We start from the raw sequence: 21,687 nt of genomic DNA, 5'->3' as shown, positions 1-21,687 counted from the left end.
TCATTTCATGTGAAATCAGACACTTTGGGGCCCAGCCGACAAAGATTTTCAGACAACTTAGTGTTTCTTTTTAGTGGCGCACATTATCTCTGAAATGATTTAAGGACCAAACACCAATTTGGGCAGTCATGGGTAAGCGGTTAGGGCGTCAGACTTGCAGCCCAAAGGTTGCCGGTTCAACTCCCGGCCCGACAGGTTGGTGGGGGGAGTAATTAACCAGTGCTCTCCCCCATCCTCCTCCATGATTGAGGTATCCTCCTGAGCGCCATTAAGGGCTGCCCCCTTGCACAGGTGAGGCATAAATGAAATTTCGTTGTGTGCAGTGTGCAGAGTTCACTTGTGTGTCACAATGACAATGGGAGTTGGAGTTTCCCAATGGGGCTTTCAATTCACATATAGCTTTTTTTACATTCACCTATACTGTAGCCTATATTAATATTTTAATATCTCCTAATTCATACTCAGAGGCACACTACGTTTTATTAAAATCCTTGTCTATCGGGCTCCAAAGTGTGACACATTAAACTCATTTTGGTTATCCTGTTGGATATGTTGTTGGGATCCTGTTGGCCTAATGACAATCCCTGTGATGTCTGGCACCCTCGTATAGGCATAGTCACGGTTCCTGGGTAGGGAACTACTGCACTACAAAACAACCATTTGTGTTCCTCCTCATAAAAATGCAAGATCTCTAATGCTTTCTCTTAGTGGCAATATGCTGATGCCCAAGCACTAACTAGCACAAACCTTTAGTTCTCAGACATTCATCAGGTTGCTGTGGGGTCAACTGTAAACAGACTTTTATATTTAGCTTCATTAGGGTGCATGTTACATACAGGTCATAAAGCAAGTGTTCAGCACTCACTATTTTCTTACTGTGTCACTTTTTAGTAGATCTAGGAGGGGTAACGCTTTAGAATAAGGTTCTTCTAATAAGCGTTTATTGTCACTAGTAAGCAGGTAGTAATACCCTTACAAGTGCCCAATAACATGCTTATTAACTTTGTTAACATGCTTATAAGCTGCTTATTATGTGTTTATAGTGGGTTATTTTTTTAGTCTTATCATTTAAATCGGTACACATATCCATCTTGATATGCTGACTAATACTAGATATGGAGGTGTCGCGAAAAAACTAAATTTTCAAGATGGCTGCCATGTGTACCGATTATCATGCTTTTACTCAAATATAGTTACTCATCAGATGTTAACAACGTTAATAAGCATGTTAACAAAGTTAATAAGCATGCTATTGGGCACTTGTAAGGGTATTACTACCTGCTTACTAGTGACTATAAACGCTTATTAGAAGAACCTTATTCTAAAGCGTCACTCTAGGAGGCTATATATAGTTCCTGGATATTGCACATGATTAAAATGATGGGGGGATGGGAGCAGGATCATGTTACCCTAGTGCAGTGGCTCTCAACCTTTTTTGAACAAACGCCCCCTTGACCTCATCATAAACATCCCAACACCCCCTTGACATCATCATAAACATCCCAATGCCCCCCCTTGACCTCATCATAAACATCCCAACGCCCCCTTGACATCATCATAAACATCCCAATGCCCCCCCACCCCCTTGACCTCATCATAAGCCTGTGCCAATGCCCCCTTAGTATTGACAAATAAAATAGACTAACTCCCCAATGGTAACTAAGCCCCGCCCCCACTCTGTTGTATCCTTATCAACTCCCCCAAAGGGCTCCCCAATCCCCCCTGGGGGGCTGTAGCGCCCCCGTTGAGAAATACTACCCTATTGGTATGTTCCTGTTGGTTCGTGTTCCATGTTACCTGACTCTTGCCATCTGATATGCTCTCGCATACCATAGGAACGCCCCCGCAAGACGTAGCCGAACGCTTCAGGGCTTCTGCTGTGTTCTCTTCAGTAACGGTGGTGTGGTCTCCTCTCGTAGTGTCATTTCTGCCCTGTACCTCTTCATTTAAGCCATTGTGTCACTGCAAAGTGTGTCATTTCAGAAGTCAGTGGGCTTCACGCCCCTGGTAGCCTGTATGGGAAAATAAATAAGGTCATATGACTTGTTAACCTTGAATCAAGACCACCCTCCTTATCATTCTTAAAAGAGACTCAGAGTCTCTCACAGAGACTCTCATGCACAGTCAGCTAGCAGGCTTAACACAGGAAAGGCGCAAAAGTGCAGGGGTTTAAAAGTCAATTGTCTGACGAAAAGTTTTCCTGCTTGGTGAGTAAACTCATCACCAGTTGATAATCTGTGAAGACACTGATTTCTATCTTTCACAATTCAGCAGCCCCAGGAGGCTACTGCTGTTTTTGTAATTTTTAATATAATTAAGAATTTTGCATGCCATTTCTATTTACTTTTATTTTTGTACATTTGCAGTCTAAATACATTTATAGCGATACTGTAGTAAGAGTTACCAACACGTGTCCTGTATATTGGCATGGAATCATTGCCTAGTACCTAGACTGATAAGGGTCGGGTAGTTTAATCGCAGACATAGCCATTTCAAGTGGTATTAATGACAGCTCATGACATGACACAAGATACAAGATGCTTTATTGCCATATAATCATCAATTTCATTTGCACACTGTGTGACATTTAAAGATTCTGCCCTGGTTGTTTTAAAAATCTTCTGAATCTAAAGACTTCCTTTCCCTTGACAGCTTTTCATGTCTTGGTATTTTTAGTGATTGTTGGAAAACAGAGCAGTATTAATTGCAATTCCACGAAAGCCCAGAAGTGACATGGATTGGGGGGGTGTTTGTACTGGAGACTAGCACTCTCTAGAGATCTCAAGTTTGTTCTGCGAGATCAAGAGTTTGTTTAGCGAAATCTTGAGTTTCTAACATTTCTGAACTTAGGGGCCCGTGAGGAGGCGGATCCCACCACAAAGCCAGTCCAGTCCTGGCTCCATGCAGTGAGCTCAGCTCACAAACACACACACACACACACTGATGGTCACACACACACACACACACACAGTATAGCTCATAGTCATCACATACAACATAACTCAAAGTTAAAGCGGTCAAACTCTGCAACAAAAGAGAGTGTGACATCCATACAATTCCTTTTTTATGTGACAAATAAAATTGTTTTCTTTTTTAATTTTTATGTTTGTTTACATGCCCGCAGTTACTTTTGCCAAGACTTTGTTGCTCTTTTTTTAATCAACTTCCTGTTTCCTGTGTTATGATGCTTTGTTTTTTAATGTGATATGGATCCACCTGGGTCTGAAATAAAGAAAGAATTCAATTGAGTTTTCATTGGTTTTTAAACACAGTGAACTTATCTGATGTTGCTATGCTCTCCTGTGCTATTGTTCTCTGACAGACAAATCTGGTTCAATCTCTGAAGAATCTAAAAGTTCTGGGAAGAACGTTTGGGTTCCTGGGTTCTATGGGGAGCCTTAAAAAAACACCTTCCTCTGAAAGTTGTAGGTTTCAGGGGGTTCCTCCACTGTGGAAAATTGAGGTTTCTACAGGGAACTCATTTTTTCCCTCTTAAATTGTTCTACATGGGTGATGAAAGTAAGACAACTACAATTTCTCAATAAAAATTAACACCGTGATCATACTTTGGGCTGGGGTTCGATTAAAACATTTAATCAAATTAACAATAGGGTTTGAAATGTATTAATCGAAATTAGTCACATTTTAATTGCATATAAATATCTGACTTGAGAACAGTGAAAAGTTTTTTTTTTCACATGGATTTTGAATAATGACAATACATATCCATAATCAACAAATGATGGAGCCCATCTTGAGGTTGATCTTGTGACAGAGTGACTCTTTAGCTGGGATCTCCAGGAGCTCTGTCTTAGTCCGGTTCAACTGTAGGTGGTGGTTCTTCATCCAAGTTTACAAGTCGGTGAGGCAGGCAGAGATGCGTGCCGAAAGCGTGGTGTCCTCAGGACGGAACGACAAGTACATTTGGCTGTCATCAGCATAGCAGTGATAGGAGAATAGCATAGCAGTGATTTATCAACAGCTGATTACAATAAAGAAGGGAGAAATCATCTCAATTTCAGCAGACTGTACACCATCAGGCGTAATGCTGCCCTCTACTGTTCTAATCCAGAACTATGTAACTATACTATAGTGCGATTAAAATGGGTTAATTTTTCTTGTCGCGTTAATGTTTGAGTAGCTAATTAATCGAAATGAAATTGCATTAAGTCCCAACCCTATCAGTATTGTTACATTTCTGTGATACGACGATTCAGTAATTCCCTGCAACAAATGCTGTGGCAGAGCTTATTGATGTTTGATATTTTCCGTTACTGATTTCTATAGGCTTAAGTTCATCATGGCTGCAGCAAGCATTGCTAGGCGGGCGACTATGCTTGACTTTGCCTTTGAAGACTCCACTGTCTATGGCCACTTGACTGACGATGAGCTACTGCAGATGGCAATTGAACGCAGTCTGTCTGAAGACCAAAAAGGCCCCTCGGAATATGCTCAAGCAAGTTTCATACCAGCATCCGAGCCATCCAAAGAGGAACACATACCCACAGAAGCCAGACAAGAGTATGCAGCCAGACAAAATGCTGCCCTGCAAACACAGAGAGCTGCAGCCGCTGAGAACCCAGAAGCCAATCCTTCCAGGTAAATGTGAAACACTGCAGGTCTGAGGCCTCAAAAGTGATTGAACCCAAATAACACCATCTTGTGTTCAGATTGTTTTTTCCTTAAAGGGACACTGTGTGAGATTATTAGCTGTGTATTTCCAGAATTCATGCTGCCCATTCACTAATGTTACATTTTCATAAATACTTACCACCAGCATCAAATTCTAAGTATTCATTATGACTGGAAAAATTGCACTTTTCATACATGAAAAGGGGGATCTTTTCCATGGTCTGTCATTTTGAATTTCCAAAAATAGCCATTTTTAGCTGCAAAAATGACTGTACTTGGACCATACTAGAAAATATTTGTTTATTACTTAGTAAACTTTCATGTAAAGATGAAATTTGGCAATAGGCAGCCCAGTTTCAATGAGCAGCATAGTTGCAGTACCTTTTTTGACCATGTCCTGCACAGTGTCCCTTTAAAAGGTACACTCTGTGAGATTTTTAGTTGTTTATTTCCAGAATTAATGCTACCCATGCACTAATGTTACCTTTCTCATGAATACTTACCACCACCATCAAATTCTACATATTCATTATGACTGGAAAAATTGCACTTTTCTTACATAAAAAGGGGGATCTTCTCCATGGTCCGCCATTTTGAATTTCCAGAAATAGCCATTTTCAGCTGCAAAAATGATTTTACTTGGGCCATACTATAAAATATTAGTTTATTACTAAGTAAACTTTCATAAAAAGATCAAATTTGGCAATAGGCAACCCAGTTTCAATTATCAGCATAGTTGCAATACCTTTTTTGACCATTTCCTGCACAGTCCTGCACCTTTAAAATTGATGCTACCATGTAGGTGTTTTTGTAACCTTTTTAATTTCAGCTTTGATGTTACCATGTAGGTTTTTTGAGCATTTTTAAAAAACATTTAAAATTTTAGCTTTGATTGATGAAAAGAAACAAAGTATTTCTGAAGGAGGGTTTTTTGGAATGCTTTTATGATGATACCTGATATCTGCAGGGTAGGTAATCACTGATTCTTGAGAAAGTGGCTAAAACAGGTTGTAATGTTGACAGAAAAAAACAAAGTGAATTACAAAATGATATGGTATATCCTCGTAGACTAAGGTCTTGGCTTTTCAGAAATGCACAAGGCCAATCTCCCCATTATGTATTTTTTTCAGAAATCAGGCTTTTCTCCGATCATACCTTGTTTTTTGTCAACACCGTCAGACACAATTAAAAGTTATTAAAATTGTATTGATTTGGTTGCATATGTATCTGGAGTTTTTAAGTGATTATGTGTATTTTTTGGTTCACACATATGCCTTTAAATGTTGGAAATTCACTTTTGTTCTATTTTAATACTGTTTCATGTGTTCTAATTTTAAAATATGTACCGTCATACGATGCTTACTTAACGCCTAAATACAACAAACGTTTTTTGTAATTTCACAAATATTCGTGTAGGCTTAAATTGGCTATTACTTTGATATTTCAACAACTCCTAAGGAAAATGTTGTAAGCACATTCCTTTAAAATGTCCAAAACTCCTTCTTACGGTGGTGACTTAAGAACTGACGGTGGTGACAGTAATCTGAGAATGGTGAAAGTGGTCTAATAAGTACCTGCATTTAGCAAAATAAATAGCCCTCTCAAGTCAATGGCATCTTGCATAAACACTTTATTTTTGTGTGTGCACAGTATGAGCATGTGTTTTTACTTAATTAGTTCGAATATCTAGGAAGTAAGCCACTGGTTGTTGAAAATGTGGTAAAAACAGCTTTTAAGTTGTTCAAATCCAAAATATAAAGGTGTATAATCATAGATGTAGGTCTTGGCTGTGCAGGGAATGCATTGGCCAAGCTCCCCATGTTTAACATTTTTCATAAAATGGGCTCTTTCTTGTTTTGTCAACAGCGGCAGACAGAATTAGAAGTAAAAACACATGTTTACTGTATTAAAGTGAATTACTTTAACAATTCAACATAACTGTAGATACTTATTGTATGCATATTCTTAAAACATGTCAAAAACACGTTTTTTTTTGTGAACTCCATCAGATGTCACCACCGTCAGGTTTTCTGACAAAAAAACCTCCAAATGCACCTCAGTGATGGCTAGAGTATCATTTTGGATCACAATTATTACTAACATGCCTAGTAATGTTTCATTAACCAGCACAATTTAGTAAAATATGGAACAACACGATGAGCAGAACAAAATCTGACGGTGGTGACATCTGACGGTGTGAGACAAAAAAACACTCTTTTAAATATTATGCATTGTTTGTTCACATTAGCCATTTCATTTTCGCTCTGTTTCTTGGGTGCTTCATACCTTTTCTGAAAAAAATTATATTTATTAACATTAATGTAATACAATACTATTAAAACCCCCGACGGTGCTGACAGTTTATGGTTGGGACAGTGCCAGTGTCCAAACAAATTAACAAATTGAGGACAAAATAATAAACTTACAGGAGCTTCAGTGATGGTGAAGTAGGCAGTAGAGCTAAAGGTTTGAAAAGGGGTCCTCAGTAATGAAAATTACCTTGTGCATACCTGATTTTATTGTCTTTTAGAAAAAATCTGACGGTGGTGACCAATATGCTGGACACATTTTGAGCAATCAGTAAATAATAGTAAATATTGTTTTACATCCACTATGTGCACATCTGTAGAAGCACTTTAATATGGTCTCCCACATCATGGTGATATTGTTCAATTCTGTTAGTGATTTTTGTATTTTAAGTCAATTGAAATGATGATGCCAGTCCTTGGGACAGGCGTTTTTACAGGGTGTGGACAGGTTTATAGCCATGAAAAGTAATAAAATTACACTTAAATATTTCAAACAACTGTGTATTCGTGTGACAGACCCCTTTGCCATTACCTGGGTTCATTTTGTTTGTGAAAATTTAGTTGATTTTCAACAGAATTAATATTTTACTGCAGGGACATGTTTTTGCCAAACTTTCAAGAATCAGTGTAATACATTCGATGGAGAGAGGGTGAGGCTACTGGAATGGAAGAAACGATATGGAAATGAAGACCTAGTCGAAAAAACAGCTTATAAACTATAAACTATACCGTGCAGTTAGGGCCTGTGTTGAGAGGATGCATATTTCACACAAAGAGTGCTCAAAACCTTGCCTCCCAGGTGCGCTCTGACCTTTTCTGGACTCGTTTTGTTGCTAAGTTGCACAGAGCATGTTAGCACGATAGCTTACTGAAACCATCACTTTGAAAGATGGAAGATACACAGGTTTTGCTTTGAGTAAAATGAAGCACTTAAGCAGCCAAATCCTGTTCTAAAATTCGAAAAAATGTAATCTCAGTGTTCAGAGCGCTGCATAAAAAAAATGGTCTCTGACGGCTTCTTTTTTGCAGGAAAGTGCTTAGCACCCTTGGCACTGAAACACATTCAGCATGTCCCAAATGGCGCACTTATGCACTTCGGGCACTATGGTTCAGTGCATTGGGATTAGCCCTGAAAATTCAGTGCACTGAGATTTCTCGAGTGCTGCCCTAATACAGTAAGAGTCAAAAATGCAGAGCGTAAACGATGGACATTGCACGCACTAAACATACTGTTTACATACAGTAATGGAAGAAATGTGTTCAGTAGTAGAGTTTCGTCAACAGCCTTTCGAAACAATCTATTGTTGATGTACTGTTGATGAGATGATCAACCTCTTCATATCAATCCAATTACTGTATGTGACAAAGTCCAGTTGGGGTGAGGAAAATGTAAATACAAGCACGAGGAGCTGTGTAATACCATCCGATGCTTTGACGAGCTAAAGCTATGCTAGTCCGTCACTTCCAGTACGGGCACATTGTTAGTGTTCCAAATTTTCCCACGACATTATGCACTGAAGAGCTCAACACTGTAGGCTCTTTTCCACTGCTGATTTTATACCCATTACAGCTCGACACACACGCATAAGTCAAGAACGGGAGTTTGGATAATGGAATGGAACCATTGGATTTGTATTGAAAATAGGCCCTGGCAGCTCTTAAAATGCATCCTGTGGACACAGATCCTTAATCTAGCAACTACAGTACACAAACAAAACCTTCAGCATGTTGATACCAAGCAAGTTCAAGTTAATGGAGATAAATTTTGATTTATTGCAGTCATGCACCATCCATAAAGGCAGCTATCTGGAATGATGATGCCAAAACATTAAAACAAATTTTAATGAAAGAACCTGCTGAGAGTCTGAACAAACCAAATGAAGAGGGCTGGATACACTTACATGACGCTGCATACTACAATGCAGTGGAATGTTTGAAGTTGCTTTTACAAGGTATGACAGTGAATCATATTTCCCCTTATATATTGCATCTGAATAGTGTTGGACCTGCAGCACTGTAGGGAAGCAGGATAATATTCATTTGGCGTTTTGAACACATTATCGCCATCAATTGCAAAAACAGCTGACATATTTTTTCCAAATACCAGAAATGATAACAGGAGTCAGCTACATTTCGATTTGCCATCCGTCTGCCCACAAATCTTACGTATTTAGCCTCTTACTGCAGATGGGCGCGTCGACGGGCCTGTTCACTCTGCTAAAAACACTCAACTACATCATAATAACCTCATTATGACATTATCAAGAGTTTTAAGTAACAGATTAAGATTTGGTCATTACCATCTTGTTGACAATAAGGTTATTACAGAGGCTCTGCACTAAGGGGTTAAGGGCATTTGCTATTTCCTCTGCCAGACATCCATCAGCAGGCTGCATCATGCAAAGAGGTAATTATTTCACGTCAATGGATTTCACGTTGTGGTTCACAGACTTTACATGTTAAGGCGTGCTCCTCAACGTCACAGGAAAATTCTTTTGTCACTTGACCAGGCAAATGAGTTTTCCAGCTGTCGTGGGGAATTTCTGTTGCAAATTTCTTGTAAATTGATGCATTTGTTTCTGTATCTAAAGAAAACTGCTTTCCTACAGTGAATTTGCTATATTGATAGGCCTACATTACAATATTTCATCACATCACCTGAAGTTTGTGTTCTTTTGTTCTTCCTTGCCAATTGTAGCCTTTCCTGATCTAGTCAACAAACGCAATGACAAGAACCAAACGCCTCTCCTTGTGGCTGTCGGTTATAAGAACTTGGCCTGTGTTAAGGTTCTCATTGACGCTGGTGGAGACCCTAACATAGCAAACAGAGCAGGAGAGACAGCCGTCTACAAAGGTACCAAATCAATATGCAATGTACGTCCAGAACTGGGAGAGTTCAGTCCAAAGTTAGATCAGTGGTTCCCAAACTTCTTCAGCTGGGACCACCTTTTGGACCAAAGAATACACTGTATTTTATATAATCTTAGGCTATTTTGTATTACTATGTAGTATACATGTATTAACCATAAATAATAGTAAATACTGTCATTAACCAATTTATGGAATTACTGGGGTTAGACAATGAAACTGAAACACCTTTCATTTGAGTGTGGCAAGTTTCATGGATAAACCGGACCACCCTGGTGGCCAGTCTTCATTAATTGCACATTGCACCAGTAGGAGCAGAGTGTGAATGTTCAATTAACAGGGTAAGAGCACCGTTTTGCTCAAGATATTGCAATGCACACATCATTATGGGTGACATATCTGAGTTCAAAAAAAGGATAAATTCTTGGTGTGTGTGTTGTTAGTGCAACTTTGACCAAGACTGCAAGTCTTCTTGATGTATTAAGAGCCACGGTACCTAGTAGTGATGTCAATAATCGTTTCGGCAATGCAATGCAATGCTGGACATGGACAATTCAATTCAATGCGGCAAGTTCCAGAATCGATGCGGCAAATTTTTAAGTTTCAATTACTTCCGTGGATATTTCAGGAGAAAATGAATGTAAATAATAAATAAAAGCACTTCAAAGCATTGAAAACTGCAAGACTGATACAGAAAACAGCCAATAAAATGTTGCTTAGTATCTGACTATGACTATCATGACTGATGAAACATTTGCTTTGCTTTCAGTAGGAATGTAATGCATTGCAATGCATTGTAGAATTGAATCGAATCGAAACCTCCCGAATCGTAATCGTATCGAATCGTGAGGGCAGTGCCAAAGCACACCACTAGTATCTAGGGTAATGTCTGCACGCCACTAAACAGGATGAACCACATCCAACGGTATTAACTGTGGACGCAAGAGGATGCTGTCTGAAAGGGGTTTCAAGAGTGCTGTCCTTTGTTTCTTAGGCTATGTTTACACTGCAGATCAGATATGCCAATTCCGATTTTTTTCTCAGATCCAATTTTTTGACCAGCCCATTTACATATTATTCTTTCCAAGATCCAAATCGGACCTTGTCTGTTTACATTTGACCAATTCTATACTCTGAAATGGCCGTATAGCGCACAGTGCACGGCATACAGTCACCCAACACCTAGGCCTATGTAACAGTATGAGCGCAGCGCCACCAAAATATCGTGGAAATGCGCGCTGTGTCTGCAGTAGGCCTATTGAGCAAAGAAGGTGCACATGTAACACACACGTTTCCGACATTCCAGTAGCCATGTCGACACGCCTCACGGCTGATTGCGCATTTCTTGTGCCATCTCTGCCGAAACCGTTAAAACTGCGTTATTTCGGTGCACCTATCTCAACTTCGTCTGCACCGTCATCACCCATCACTACCACGCACGCAACTTCGGCTCTATCATTGCACCATGCAGACTGGGTGCGAATGGTGATGTCGAATGAATGTTACCCGAGAGTAGAGGTGTGTCGTTCATGAACGAGCCGGTTCTTTTGAACGGCTCCCTGAAGTGAGCGATGGGAACCGGATCACAGCTGGGGGAGCCACTCGACCGTTATTTTCAATCATTTTAAGCACGTGACCTCGACCAGAGTAATTAAATTTGGGAAAACACACAATTGTTTACCTCAAAGGGAGGCAAAAACGGTCTTTAGAAGCAGGAGAATAATCAGTTGTTGTTTGGACAAAATTACCTTGAGATGGAGTCAAAATATTACATTCTTAACACTGAAAACATAATTTAAAAAAGAGCCAAAAGAGCCAGTTTTTTGAACGGCTCTTTGAAAGGAAAGAGCCACTAAGATCCGGATCCCGTCAAAGAGCCATAAATCCCATCTCTACCCGAGAGGACGATGATGATAAAATATGAAACACACCGCTGAATTCATATGCAAGTTGTGAAAGAGTTTTCAGGCACATTGAGGCCTATAGCCTAGTCTTCATCGCAGCCACTAACTTTCTAAGTCGACGTTTTGGAAATCTTGAAGTTGAAGTGGCCTAAGCTGAGCGAGCTTTCTTCCCTTTCGCGTTACAGAACGCTTACAGAAACACTCCAGTTGCTAAAGAGATGCGTTATAGGACCTACAGTAGGTTTGAGTCTTTTAACTGCCTGCACATATTGGCAATAATAACTGAGTAATATAACCTCTGGCCATAGTATGCATTTTATTATCGTAGATTTAATATTAAACAAAAATCAATAGGCTACTCTAGCGAGCGAAGATGACTGCTCGAATAGATTATTATATAGCTAATATCATTTGTAATAATGAGGACACAAATAGACACAGCACCATATAAGTAGGCTATGGGCCCGCCTAACTTAAGACCTTCACTATTTCCCTGGCCCAGTTCGATATGAAAAGGCACCCGTCTCCGCAAAACATGCGATTGAGTTATTTTCACCGCCAAACAAGGGACACGCTGTAGTGCAAACGCTACATAGCTTGTTACTAAGTTGCAGACGCACACACCAGGTAGGAAACATAAAACTATACAGTGATATCGTTAATCAAAGGGACTTCCACTGATAAAGCCACACCATTCAAACTCAGGGAAACTTGAGGACGCGTGCCTGCTATGCGAAAAGACAGGGTGAACCATGATGGGTAAATAATTTTTTCATCATGTTAAAAAAACCTCTACTTGTGTATCACTCTTTATTTATTTAGGATCAGTTCTGTTTACAAAATATAGCACCCTGGCGCCAATAAACTTTCTTCATGCTTGTTTGCCGCGGTCGCGTCTTCCGCTCCGCTACAGCTGACGTCATAACGCCTCCACCCTCTGTTAACAGGTGCAAAACTGGTTCACATTCATCAGATATATACGATCTGCCTGTTTACACTGTAGACACATACACATATATCCGATTTTTATCCGATTAAAATCCACTTTTGGAAAGGGCCCGGATCTAAGTCACTTCAAGTGACTAGTGTAACAGTGCCCTAAAGCTGGGCTTACACTGTGCAACTTTTTCCCTGATTTTGCCCCGATTTGGCACTCGCACGACTTTTTGGGAGTCGGGCCGATTTCTTACTCAATCGCAGGTCAGTCGCGTGTCTCACATCGTGTAGTGTACATGGGATAACGACAAGCGATTTCACCTCATGATCGCGCAATCGTAGGGTCGAAAGAAAATCAAAACTGTTTGAAATCCTGGTCGTGCCTCGTGGGTAAATCGCACAGTTAAAGCAATGCTACGACCGGATTTGACACTACACATGCACAAATTAATAGGGCCGTGCGATTCGCTCTTGAGCGCGACCTAATCTCTACCTCAGGTGCGCATGTTCGCTTCTCTGCAGACCCAGGAAACATGCCTGTCGTGCCGCACGGTGGGAGCATTTGGCTCACATGTGACTGTCGGCTCGTATAGTGTGAGGACGTGAGTCGTGACGTGAACTTTTAAATCGCGAAATTTCCTTGTGCAGTGTGAGCAGGAGCTTAATACCCACGACTGAAAATATCGCACAGTGTATGCCCGGCTTTAGTGGCCTTTGTTTAGGACAGCATTGAAAAGTGTCTGTGTTCAAGTAAAATTGTGTTAGAAATAGCTCATTCCCATTTCTAACAGGTGTAATTTGCTTTCAGCTTGTGAGAAGGGCTCTGAAGAGATACTTGATGCTGTTCTAAAAGCTGGCGGGAACGCTACCAGGGCAAACATTGAGAGATTCACACCTTTACATGAAGCAGCGGATACCAAAAATGTCAATATGGTTAAAATGCTAGTGGAGGCTGGAGCAAAGACGTGCACTAAGGATTGCAACGGCGTTGAGCCACTGTTCACAGCAGCTCAGTGTGGAGCCGTAGAGGTGCTGAACTACTTCATCAAACTAGGTGAGAGGTTGTTTGTCTTTGGAGCTGTCAATTAGTGGGATGCAAATCTGCATGAAAAACATTATATACACAATAAAACACAATAATGCTGTAGGTTTATTATTCATAATATTTCTTCATTTAGGCTCTATCTAATTTAGTATCTACTCAGCAAAGTTGCTAGCAGGTTAGCAACTTCGGCTTTGAGAAACGAAGCCCTGCCTTGTACATTAAAAGTTCCCTGACGAACCTTCAGTTTGTTCCCAGAGGGTTCCTCAAAGACCTTTTATGGGTTTCCCCAGAGTGGCAAACTGAAAAACATCTAAAGGATTGTAGGGGAACCACTAAAAATTCTCCTCAGATAATTTTTAAGTTCTTCATGGAACTCTTACGTTCCCCCACAGTGGCAACTGGGGGTTCCTTAAAGGACATCTGCACTATTTTGATCATGAAGCTCCTTTTCTGAGTTGTCTGCAATGTTTTAGAACCCCACTCACCGATTTTTTTGATGTTTGCTGCTGTCTACGTTCTTTGAATAATTTAGATTTTGTCTCAATTGGCTTTACAATGGCCATCCATGGGCATGGCAAAGTATGTTCTTAAAAAAACCCCATAAACATTTGTTTTTTGAAAGTGTGCATCTCACAAACTGGTAAGGGTTTGGTAACAAGTTTGGAGGCGCCTCAGTCTTTTTTTTATTTGGTATTTTGTGAATTAAAGAAAAAAAATGTATTTACAAAATGCTACATAAAACATGACAGAAGCCATGTTTTGCTATGAAAATTGTTATGGAAGATCAGTGAACACCACTAAACGCTTGGTGAGTTGGACAGTATTGACAAAAATATTTAGGGAGGATTTCGGAAAATATATTGACATGCCCACAGACGGCCATTCTAAAGACAAAAATCCAAATTTAGCAAATAACGGAGACAGCAGCAAACATAAAATAAACAGTGAATGAGATTCTAAAACATGGCAGACAACTCAGAAAAGGGGCGTAATTTTGAAAATAGTGCAGTTGTCCTTTAAGGTACTTAAACATTTTTACAGTGCAGGGTTAGAATTGCATAGTGTCATTTTTCATTTTCATTCATTTCTTCTAGGTGAAAATATTAACACGCAGGCCAATGATGGGGCAACAGCTTTGTATGAAGCGTCTAAGAATGGCCACGAGGAGTGTGTAAAGATACTGCTGTCTAAGGGAGCAGATGTAAACCGAACAACCATATTAGGCTTAACTCCTCTACATGCTGCTTCAAAGAATGGACACGTGAAGTGAGTGAATTAAGAGTGTAAGAGTATGCATATTATTCTTTAATTTGGCAGCCTTGGGAAATATCCCTTACATGAGCTTTATTTGAGTCAGTCTCAATGACACAATGATTTGTATAGCTTTTTTCAAAGCTCTATGAGTGCAACTTACAGTATACGCTTTTCTTCATTTGATTTTAAGGCAGCATCGGTGCAATTGGAATGGTGTTGCTTTTATCTTATTATTTTCGTATACAAAAAAAAACCAAAATCATGATTTCACTGACATTACATTTTTGGAACTACATTTTGTAAATATGTCTTAGAATACAAAGTTTGTGTATACACTGGTTTGTAAGCATAACTGAGTTTGCAAATTCTAATTGTTTAACTTTACAGATCAACTGCAGCCTCTACAGAGGGAGGACCTGGTTATAGTTTTGTGTAATAAAAATAAACCTTTTTACATTTTTTGCCTTTAAAAAACATACACTGATTTGGAAATAACACTTTCATTTTGTAAGCATCATTTACAGCCTGAAACCCTTTGATTATTACTATATTTAGCATTTTACCGGCAGCTTCTACAGGTTTATTGTTATTACTGTACATTGCACATATATATTGTTTGATTTATAATTATATATTGTTTATTATTGTCTGTATTATGGTTGTACAGTGTAATCAGTCCCATTACTAATCCTACACATCAACATTTTCCCTGTCCATTCTCTTCGCTTCAAACTGCAGTGTGGTGTTGCTACTGCTTCCTCTGACCAACAAAGGGATGATAACGCGCAGTGGCATCAGTCCACTGCATCTCGCAGCCGAGAGCAACCAAGACCAGATCCTAGAGATTCTCATCCAAGAAGGCTTTGGCGTCAACCTACAGCTATCGACCGAATACTCAAATATGTACGAGGACCGCCGTAGCACGGTACTGTACTTTGCAGTGAAGGCAGGCAACGTGGAGGCCGCCTCCATGCTACTACAAGCCGGCGCAGACCCAAACCTGGACGTCTTCAACCCTGTCTTGGTCGCCGTGAGAAAAGGCAACAAAGAAATGGTGTCTCTGCTGGTCGAGTATGGTGCCAACGTGAACGCTTGCATACCAACACATCCAACCACCTTCCCAGCTGCCATGCTCTTCTGCATGAAGCACAGAAACATGTTTAAGATGCTGCTTGACAACGGGCTGGATGCTGACGCCTGCTTCGACTGTGTCTATGGGAACAACAGGCATCCTCCAGTCAAGATACACCGCTCTTCTGGGGACAATCTGTACCTGCATGGGCTGATGGCCCCTCATACGTCAACTGCACAGGTTAATGAGAATGTTATGAATTTTAAACATTTTGGGCCTTTATATGTATTAGTGAATTTTGTGCCTTTATTAGATTAGAAGACAAGAAATTGTTGGCAGAGAGAGACGGTCTAGGGTTGGGACATTACTAGGATTAGGAAATGGGTCCCCATGGGCCTGTATGGTACAACATATTAGCACAGCGTACAGCTTTGACCCCCATGACAAGTGGTTTTAAAGTAAATGTCAGACAGGAGTGGCAAGTCATAATTAGATGGTCTTGATATTTTGGTAAGCAGAGACTGAGAAAAAAAAATGCGAGTATGGATGGCATTCAGAATATTCATATTATACCATACTATCCCATAATCCACCAGTTTTGTGTATGGTGTATTCATTTTGTATTTTTCTCTAGTTTTGTGAGGTGATGGCGGATCCTGTCAACTCACCTTGGGTGGGAACGATACTCGATATGCTCTTAGATTACACTGTCCACGTGAAACTCTGTTCAAGACTCTCAAACCTCCTGGACAACAACAGCAAAAGCCAGTCCATCAAGGATAAAGCAAGTAGGTTGAATTGCATTCATATTGATGATGAAGTGCTTTAGCCTTTTAGTTGCAGTGTAGCCAGAGTCATTTGACGAGGAGGAGACGGCTCATAAAGAGTTTCTTCCACAATCACTGTGGCATAAGGTGACATATAGGGTGCATTCCAATATGTGACCTTGCGTTCTCCACTTGGGCTCCTCATGTTTTGCTGATGCCCCGCCTCTGTTGAGAAAACAATTAGGTTTCCCTGCTGTCAGCCTAGCCAAAACAATTTTTGGTGGACTATTCTTCATTTACCATCCTGTTTGAAAATGACTTTACAATTGAGCTTTTGCGAGATATAGAAATATAATGCTGTTGTCAGTGATGTCATCACGACGTATTACTTCCTGGTACGAGGCCACAAGCACAAGTGGAGGACGCGAGGTTACATATTGGAACGCACCCATCGTTGAAGATATGGTGATATATGGTTGCCATGACCCTTTGGGAGAGTAGCAGGGATTCAGAATGGATGGAGTTCAATGGGAATGCCCATTTAAGAGACCAGACTTGATCCCACTTTGTTGCACTGGTGACATGCCATAGCCTGGTTCACACCAGAGGGTATGTGTGTAGCTTTGGCACCCCCAGGCGGAGCAGAGCTACACATACTACCGTCTGGTACACAGCCATAGAGCACGCTGCGTCTCCAGCCAGAAAATAGAGCATTTATTGCTTCTGCGCTGCCTCATCACCAACAAATTCCTTCAAAAACCTTGCTGTTAATCTCTAAAGAGTCAATTTAGTAATAATAAGTCCTATGACTCCTCAATGCAAGCTGCAGTTGATATTGAAGCAATAAATCTGTCTATTTTCTGGCTGGAGACGCAGCGTGCTCTATGGCTGTGTACCAGACGGTAGTTTGTGTAGCTCTATGTGTAGCTCCTTATATTTTAAATCCATTTGGATTGCCAAGATATTTACTGCTACTCGGCCCCCGGATGGTCAGTCCACTCCAGAAATACTGCTGCGGTTAGCCCACTCTCTGTAAACTGACAGCATTTTACAATACATTAACAAACAGGCTGTTTATTAATGTGTATATTCTTACTCAGTTTGATGAGTTTAGTTAACACAGAAGCCAACAATATTATGAAATTAACATTAAATTAAATAAATAACGTCTAATGTCTTTGAAACTTTCAGAGCCACCATTCCCTCTTCTACACCTGTGCCGTGTGAATATCCGCAAGCAAGTGGGACATCAGCGAATGAGACAAATGACTTCTCTGCCTCTGCCCAAATGTCTCATCAGATTCCTCGTTTACGACAACTCTGAGTCGGAGAATTTGTCACAATGTGGCTGTTAATGAGCATTTCCAACAGGGCAGTGCAGCAGCTTACTGTAGTTTGACTGTGTCAGTCAACGTACTATGTTAAAGGGGCATTCCTGCCAAATTCAACATGCGGTTGTATTGCTCACGCTGCCCTTGACATGTCATGTCAGTACCCAATGACATGGGATTTTATTGTTCCTCCAGCCCATTACAAGATCTGAGCATTTCGGTAACACTTTATAATTATGTCTGCTTAGCAAAGACTTAGTAAATAATTATTAATGATGAACAAAACATTAACTATTATTAACTAAGTTTCTATTAATGCTTTCTAAAATATCTACAAACATATTCAAGATTTTACATACCTTAAAGTATTTCAATAATTTACTTGCAATTTGTAAATGTTTGAGAAATGTAAAATAGTAACTTAACATTTCCTAGCCATTTACAAACATTTGTTAATGTTTTGTTCATCATTAGTTAATTAATTACTAAGTGTTATTAATGCTTTATAAGCAGATATGATAAAGCGTTACCATATTTCTAGTCTCTACATACTCCAGATACCATCCCAACAGTTATTTTTATGTTGTAAGGTGTCTGGGCATGTTCCATGGCTATTGGGATGATATCTGGAGTATGTTAACACACTTTTAAAAATGTAAACAAAACCATGCCAACATTAAAATGGCCAGGATGTCGGGAAAGGATGAAAAAAAATCCACATCGTTGGGTGGACAGGTCAAGGGTAGTAGCAATTGGCAGGGATTCTCCTTTTAAAAGCTTGATTTCACAAAGCTGCTTTAATAATTTGTATATTTGTCTGGTTTGGAGGGGTGCAGTTATATGAAGCAGTTGCTTCTGAATGTCACCTATTAACCGTGCATAGAACACTATGATCCCCTTGCCTGTGGAAGATTTGTAGGGTGTCCATTTACTCCTGAAATTAATGGATGCATGCTACATTAAATGCAGAGGTGTCAAAAGTCAAAGTAAAAGTACATTTGCGATGTAAGTACAACACTAGCCCATGATATTATACAGCTGTTACACCATTTACTCCATTGTACCTAATGAGGTGGCTAGACTGTGTTGTTGCTGAAAAACACTAAAAACCTAACTAGAACCCTCCACAAATTTGATCCAACCAGCGTAAAGGTAGCCGATCACAAGAGTACACAGGTCTGTTGATTATTTAAATGTGTTAGTTAAAAAAAGAAACACAATTTCCTTCCAACACATCTTTCACTTTTACTTTTGACACCTCTGATGTTTTTATGACCATTGGAAGTCAATGTGATTAACTGTTTATGAGAAATAAGCTTTTTATTCTATTCTATGAACTGTGTTAATGTCAATTCAGTGTACTGAGATTATCTGTCAGTAGGGTATGTAATGGTGTGAATTATATCGCATTTGGGAAAATTATGTTGGTTACAAATGAGAGAATGCAGAGGTTGTTATTGGGCAGCAGGTCGATTCGTCCATTCGCGTTTCGGCAGCAGTCGTGTCGTCCACCATGCAGTTGTTTCGTCCGATAGAGCAGTCCTTTCGTCCACAGCGAGCAGTCGTTTCGTCCAAGCTATCCTCTTGAGCAGCAACCTTCTATCTCCATCTTCTATCTCTATTTTTGCAGTTTTGTACATTCGTTATTATATACTAAAATAAACCAGCGCTCAGTCTCAATGAGTATATAGGCCTATCTCTGATAATTATTTAATAACCACTTTTGATGTTGAAATATGTATTTAGAAGATGGTGATTTCGAAATTAATAAAATTGTGGAGATAGTAAAATAGTAAAAGTGGAGATGCAAGGCTTCTGCTAAAGTGATACGTAGGCTTTGTTCCCCGACACACTGATTCACATAATCACATTGATAGAAAAAGTGTCACAAATTTAAAACTTCTAATTGATCTTGGAAATAATCTTAATATTGTTTCGTGTACTTTGTAATTTCTGCCTATTTTGTACACGTTTTGTTCATGAATTTTGCCCTAAATAGAAATAATTAATTATTGCAGTTCGCTGCATTAGCCTAGTAATTATTTCAGTTGCTGCTCTCCCCCGCCACCTGTCAAGTGTTAATGTTCGTGCCGAAACAATTTTACAGTGGACTTTCAATAACCATCCTGATGTTAAAATAACTTTTTGTGTTATTTAGTTATGATAAGTCCACACAAGAATGATGGTTTCTGACATCTCATTAAATAATCCGAGTTTGCTGGCTGGGGAATTCTGTCAGTGGTAGTGCTGTTTTTTTCTTTCTTTTTAGACTTCAAACTTAGTTTGCTACTGAATCTTGTTGAGTTGTTACATGTTTTATTAATAACTTTATCTTGTTTTGTTTTTTGTACAGTTGGGCCGTGTCTCTTGCTGTGTGTTATTACTGTGTGTTGTCTTATACTAATATCGACTCACAGAGTCATTTTAATTTATGTTGTTAAACTGTTCAAGGAAATTTCTATGCTGTCCTGTGAACTTGCAGAGAGGGATTAAAAGGTTTGTAAAATTGTTTCTAATGCTTCTGTTTTAATGTCTAAATAAAAATGAAATAAGTGCTGAAAAGTTAGTCATGTTGTGCCAATGTTTTAACCTAAAGAATGGCTTTTAATGCCAATAATGTGAACAAACATTGTTTTATTCATTACAGCATCACTTACTGAAAGTTGAACACTATAAACACAATTTTCTTACATATCCTGCCTTCATCCTCCCAACTTTTTATCCGCTCTGATCCAAATCCAAATTATAAACCCATATTTCCCCCCCTCAAGGCCCATGTTTCAAGACAAGCCATGCCCCCCACATGCACGCAGGGCTGGACTGGGATCTGAAAAGGGGCCGGGCAATTTTTGACACCTGAGGGCCCAGTGCCTATGCCTCTATCGGTATATCAGTATCGGTATATGACATCGTCTCGGTGTATACAGTATATACACACAAAAACATGAACACCTAATATACAGTAGGGTGCATTCAGGTAAATTGGGCCACTTTTCGGCAAAGTCAGACAGACTGATGAAATCTGAGAAAGAACATCAATACATTACCCAAACTTAAGTTTGATTGCATAAAGTGACTCATAATCTTGCATTTCATGACAAAAAACAAGATGATTAATGTAAAAGTTATACATTTTTACAAGTTTTAGTGACAGGTGTGTCATCCTGGATGGAAAAAAATGCATTCAGGTAAAACGGGCCACCTATTCAGGTAAAATGGGCCACCAATTCATTCCAATGGTAAAATTAAGAATTGCACAAAAGAAAAACAAAATTAGTGATGATTTTAATATTCCTCAATTTTTTTTCAACACATCTGTTTCCAAAAAGATATCACAGGTTCATTAAAAGAGCTCCCCTGACATCTCCATGTTCAATAATGGTCACATTGTTTTTGTAGAAAATATAAATGGTAATTCCCATAGAGAAAAATGGCCCAAATTACCTGAAAGGGCCGGCCCACTTTACCTTAACACGTTCAGCCAAAAAGGGCCGATGGGTTTTTTGACATTTTTAGATATTTAAACATCACAATGTTGCCACAACTACATTTTTCCAGATTAAAGGCAC

The 21,687-nt window shown here is 39.5% G+C and overlaps 1 protein-coding gene across 1 annotated transcript; it reads left to right on the top strand.

Moving 5' to 3' along the window:
- The first annotated feature begins 2,089 nt into the window (after nucleotides 1–2,089).
- Nucleotides 2,090–21,191, top strand: LOC134469334 (ankyrin repeat and SOCS box protein 2-like). The gene is made up of 9 exons (XM_063223526.1): nucleotides 2,090–2,207; nucleotides 4,288–4,599; nucleotides 8,721–8,893; nucleotides 9,640–9,795; nucleotides 13,458–13,703; nucleotides 14,789–14,960; nucleotides 15,687–16,260; nucleotides 16,655–16,808; nucleotides 17,979–21,191. Exons 2-9 carry the CDS (start codon nucleotides 4,301–4,303, stop codon nucleotides 18,140–18,142), a joined length of 1,938 nt encoding a protein of 645 aa, XP_063079596.1. The 5' UTR covers nucleotides 2,090–2,207; nucleotides 4,288–4,300; the 3' UTR covers nucleotides 18,143–21,191.
- Nucleotides 21,192–21,687: the final 496 nt, after the last annotated feature.

This window comes from Engraulis encrasicolus, chromosome 18 (assembly GCF_034702125.1).
Source record: "Engraulis encrasicolus isolate BLACKSEA-1 chromosome 18, IST_EnEncr_1.0, whole genome shotgun sequence".
Taxonomy (NCBI): domain Eukaryota; kingdom Metazoa; phylum Chordata; class Actinopteri; order Clupeiformes; family Engraulidae; genus Engraulis; species Engraulis encrasicolus.
The sequence above is the reverse complement of the archived record's forward strand: the minus strand, read 5'-3'. Positions and strand labels throughout refer to the sequence as shown.

Excerpts from the sequence above, each read along its gene's own strand:
- LOC134469334 (XM_063223526.1), top strand. The coding sequence starts at position 4,301 with ATGGCTGCAGCAAGCATTGCTAGGCGGGCGACTATGCTTGACTTTGCC. Across the intron at positions 9,796-13,457 it reads AGAGACAGCCGTCTACAAAG|CTTGTGAGAAGGGCTCTGAA; the intron begins GTACCAAATCAA and ends ATTTGCTTTCAG. Across the intron at positions 16,809-17,978 it reads GTCCATCAAGGATAAAGCAA|AGCCACCATTCCCTCTTCTA; the intron begins GTAGGTTGAATT and ends TGAAACTTTCAG.